General features: G+C 36.0%; 1 protein-coding gene across 1 annotated transcript; it reads right to left on the reverse strand.

Moving 5' to 3' along the window:
• Positions 1-1,390: 1,390 nt before the first annotated feature.
• Positions 1,391-4,241, reverse strand: LOC134271465 (glucose-6-phosphate exchanger SLC37A4-like). Its single transcript, XM_062753659.1, has 3 exons — positions 4,132-4,241; positions 3,875-4,013; positions 1,391-1,942 (listed from the first exon to the last, which is right to left on the reverse strand). Exons 2-3 carry the CDS (start codon positions 4,005-4,007, stop codon positions 1,749-1,751), a joined length of 327 nt encoding a protein of 108 aa, XP_062609643.1. The 5' UTR covers positions 4,008-4,013; positions 4,132-4,241; the 3' UTR covers positions 1,391-1,748.
• Between the last annotated feature and the right edge of the window lie 21 nt (positions 4,242-4,262).

The raw sequence follows: 4,262 nt of genomic DNA on the forward strand, positions 1-4,262 counted from the left end.
GATCATGAAACAGACTGAAAACTGAAAATTTCAAACTTTCAATGGCTTGTAAAATGTTTATTGAATCAGCCTTTAAATTTACAATTAACAATACTTTATAAAGCAATATTGAAGAAATATTTTTAATTTGAAATCCCTCGATTTCAACAATGTTTTAGTCCACCAGAAAGATTAAGACTTAAGCTGAAGTGTTTCATGATTCTGAGGCCTGGTCTTTGACCAGTAAAGCAAACAAGAGGCCCACAGGCCTTATAAGTCACCTGAGCATCATGCAACAACTTTCCAATGATTGAATTTGGTTCATGTTTTAAACTAGAAGCCATGGCATTCAGTTTTGAAAGAGGCACCATTGCTCATCATAACTATACACTTAGAAATCTTAGTTTGGTTACTTAATGCCCATAGACAGGGTTGGGGAACAAAAATGCATTTCATCTAATCAGTAATATTCAGCAATAATCAGTAGAGCCACTGCCACATATGAACCCCTGGTCCACACATTTCACAATTTTGGAAAAAAAAGACACCATTGCTTATCAAAAATGTTTGATTATTACCAAGGAGCAGATTTCAAATATTGTCATTTAGTTCATTTTCAGTATATAAGTAGAGCCCCCCCTTTTATGGTACCCTGACCCAGGGGCCTTGAAATTCACAATTCTGTAAGAAGGGCCCTTGTTCATCATAGCTATATAGGTAGTTCATCTGTTTAATACTGTAAATCACTTTTTATTCGCAAGAACTTTATTTTCCCGTAATTAAGCGAGACAGTGTGCTTGCAAAAATTTATTTCTCGTGTATAATATATTCCTTAAGAATATATAGAGCAATAACAACAATTCGTGAAAAATTTGTCTCGCTAATGAAGAGTCAATGACTATCTCGCGAAAATAAGGTGTCGCGAAAATTTAGTGATCTACAGCAGAGAATAAAATTTTCAAAGATTTAATGTATTTTCACTATATAATCAATAGAGCCCCACCCTAACACCAGACCCCTAACCCTGGGGCCATAAAATTCACAATTTTGGAAGAGGCATTCTTGCTCATCATAACTATGTACTTAGTTTGTTTAGTTAATAACCAGGAACAGAGAAGAAGATTTTCAAGGTTTAATGTATTTACACTTTACAATCAATAGAGCCCCACCCTAAGACCAGAACCCCTGACCCTGGGGTTATAAAATTCAAAATTTTGGAAGAGGCATTCTTGCTCATCATAATTATATACTTAGTTAGTTTGTTTGATACCCAGGAGCAGAGGAGAAGATTTTCAAAGATTTTCTGCATTTTCTCTATATAATCAATAGAGCCCCACCCTAGCACTAGAACTCCTGATCCTGGGGTCATGAATTTCACAATTTTGGTAGAGAACTCAATGCTCATTACATTCATGCTAACAGTTTGACTGCTAGATGTCCAGGAGTAAAGAGGAAGATTTTTAAAGATTGCATTAATTTTAGTGGTTTTGGCCCCACCCCTCAGGTCCCATGGTGGCAGGGACCATGAAAATCACAATTTTTGATCCCCTTCACCCATAGATGCTTTATGCCAAAGGTGGAAATTGGTTGAGTGGTTGCAGAGAAGAAGCTGAAAATGTTCAAATGTTAACACACGACGTGCGACACACACCGCATGACGATGGACGAAAACAGATAGCAATAGGTCACCTGAGTTTAATCAGGTGACCTAACAATGATATACTGTAATCATTTTAAAAAGTATATATTGCATAGGTCTTTATATATTGTCAACTAAGCAAAACATTGTATATATTGAGTGTTTTTCCTGATGCAGATTTAAAGCCTGATAACTCTGTCTGGAGTTTAAGGAGAAGATAGGTAACCATGGCAATGACTAGGGAAGCCACAAGAAGAAAAGCTGTGTGCCAATCTACAAGACTGGCAATACAACTCAGTGGATAGCCAGCTAACATGAGACCAACTGAAAATAGACAAGAGAGCAGTCTTAGAATGTAAAAAAAAAAACAAACTAAAAACAAATATAACTGTCCAGATACAGTCTTATACTACAATACAGCACTGTCCTACAATACAATAATGTCCTACAATACAGCACTGTCCTACAATACAGCACTGTCCTACAATACAGCACTGTCCTACAATACAGTATTGTCCTACAATACAGCACTGTCCTACAATACAAATACAGCACTGCCCTACAATACTGCACTGTCCTACAAATACAGCACTGTACTACAATACTGTACTGCACTACAATGCAGCACTGTCCTACAATACAGCACCGTCCATCAATACTGGATGGTCTTACAAAAGAGTACTCTCATACAATACTGCATGGTTTTTGAAATACAGTAATGTCCCATGCTACAGCATTGTCAAACAATACAGCACTGTCCTACTATACAGTATTGTCCTACAATACAGCACTGTCCTACAATACTGCACTGTCCTACAAATACAGCACTGTACTACAATACTGCACTGTCCTACAATACTGCACTATCCTACAATACAGTACTGTCCTACAATACAGCACTGTCCTACAATACTGCATGGTTCTTAAACTACAGTAACTTCTTACCATACAATAATGTCCTACAATACAGCACTCTCCTTTTATATTGCATGGTCCTTAAAATACAGTAAATTTCCTACGACACATTAATGTCCTATGATTCATTACTGTCCTGCAATACAGCACTGTCCTACAATACTGCACTGTCCTACATTACTGCACTGTCCTACAATACAGCACTGTCCTGTCATACAGCACTGTCCTACAATACAGTATTGTTCTATGATCCTGCACTGTCCTACAATACTGCACTGTCCTACAATACAGCACTGTCCTATTATACTGCACTGTCCTACAACACATTAATGTCCTATGATCCTGCACTGTCCTACATGTAAAACACATTAATGTCCTATGATCCTGCACTGTCCTACATGTACAACACATTAATGTCCTATGATCCTGCACTGTCCTACATGTACAACACAGTAATGCCTATGATCCTGCACTGTCCTACAACACAGTATTGTCCTACAAATACACCACTGCCCTACAACACAGTATTGTCCTATCATCCAGCATTGTGCTACAATACTGTACTGTCCTACCTGTACAATACAGCACGGTCCTACAATACTGCACATACAGTAATGTCCTACATTAGAGTCCTGTGTCACAATACAGCACTGTCCTACAATATTACATAAGATGATAATTTTCATAATTTGATTGGCTGCAGGGATATCACATGATACTGTCTTCGTGATACTAATGCAAAAGTCGTCCGTGGAATATGATATCACATCACACACCGTATCTGACTGCACAAAAATTATGTAGAACGTGACATCATAATATAAGAAGCATGTTTTTACAATTGTGATGTAATGATGGCCGAGTCAGTTTAGTCAAAACAGTGTGAGATCATTCACTTCGAGTGATTTTTTGATATTACTATATTGGACTTCAGTGAATGGTCAATATGTGGTTATAAAGAATGATAAAGACCTCCCCATCACTTCCTGTGTCTTTGGTCAATATCACTAAGTCTTGTCATGAGTCCTTATAACCAAATATTGACCTACACTGAAGTCAATAATTGTATAATGGTGTACTGTCCTACAATACAGCACCTTTATTATTATCATTTTTGCAGTTTCACGTTTATATGATGTCAGGAAAAAAATAGATACTGCAATAAGTTCTTTCTCTAATTCATTTTTCTTAAAAATACTTCAATTTTAGAGGATTCTCTCATCTTATTATTGTTTGATTGATTCTCACCACGTTCAATATTTCATCAAGTTTCAGCACTTGCAATTTTGAATTTTTTTTTTTTTTACAAAACCCTTCACACTGAATTGATAAAATACTTACCATTAGAAAATATAGCTGCAATTGCATGTGCAGTACCAGCAATACCATCAGGAGCAGTTTCCATAGCAATAACCCCAAACAAAGATATTGGTCCATAAATACTCAGTCCTATTACAAATCCTACCATTGTCATAATGATCTACAATCAAAGATTTTTCAGAAAAAAACATGCATTTTTATATTTGTTTCTTACTTGTAATAAAATAAGACATACATTGTACTGCATTTTTAAAATTCATAAAACAGTATCTACTTACTTTAGATGAAGATTCAGATATCTGAACGATGAAGAAATAAAGAGCACATCCTAAAAGAATTTCAAAATACAACACTAAAGTTTTCCTAATAATAGGCCTGGGTATAGTGGAATTCTGAAAAAAAGAAATAA

The sequence above is a fragment of the Saccostrea cucullata genome, unplaced genomic scaffold (assembly GCF_032062105.1).
Source record: "Saccostrea cucullata isolate Sc308-1 unplaced genomic scaffold, CSIRO_AGI_Scuc_v1 ctg1773, whole genome shotgun sequence".
Lineage (NCBI taxonomy): Eukaryota > Metazoa > Mollusca > Bivalvia > Ostreida > Ostreidae > Saccostrea > Saccostrea cuccullata.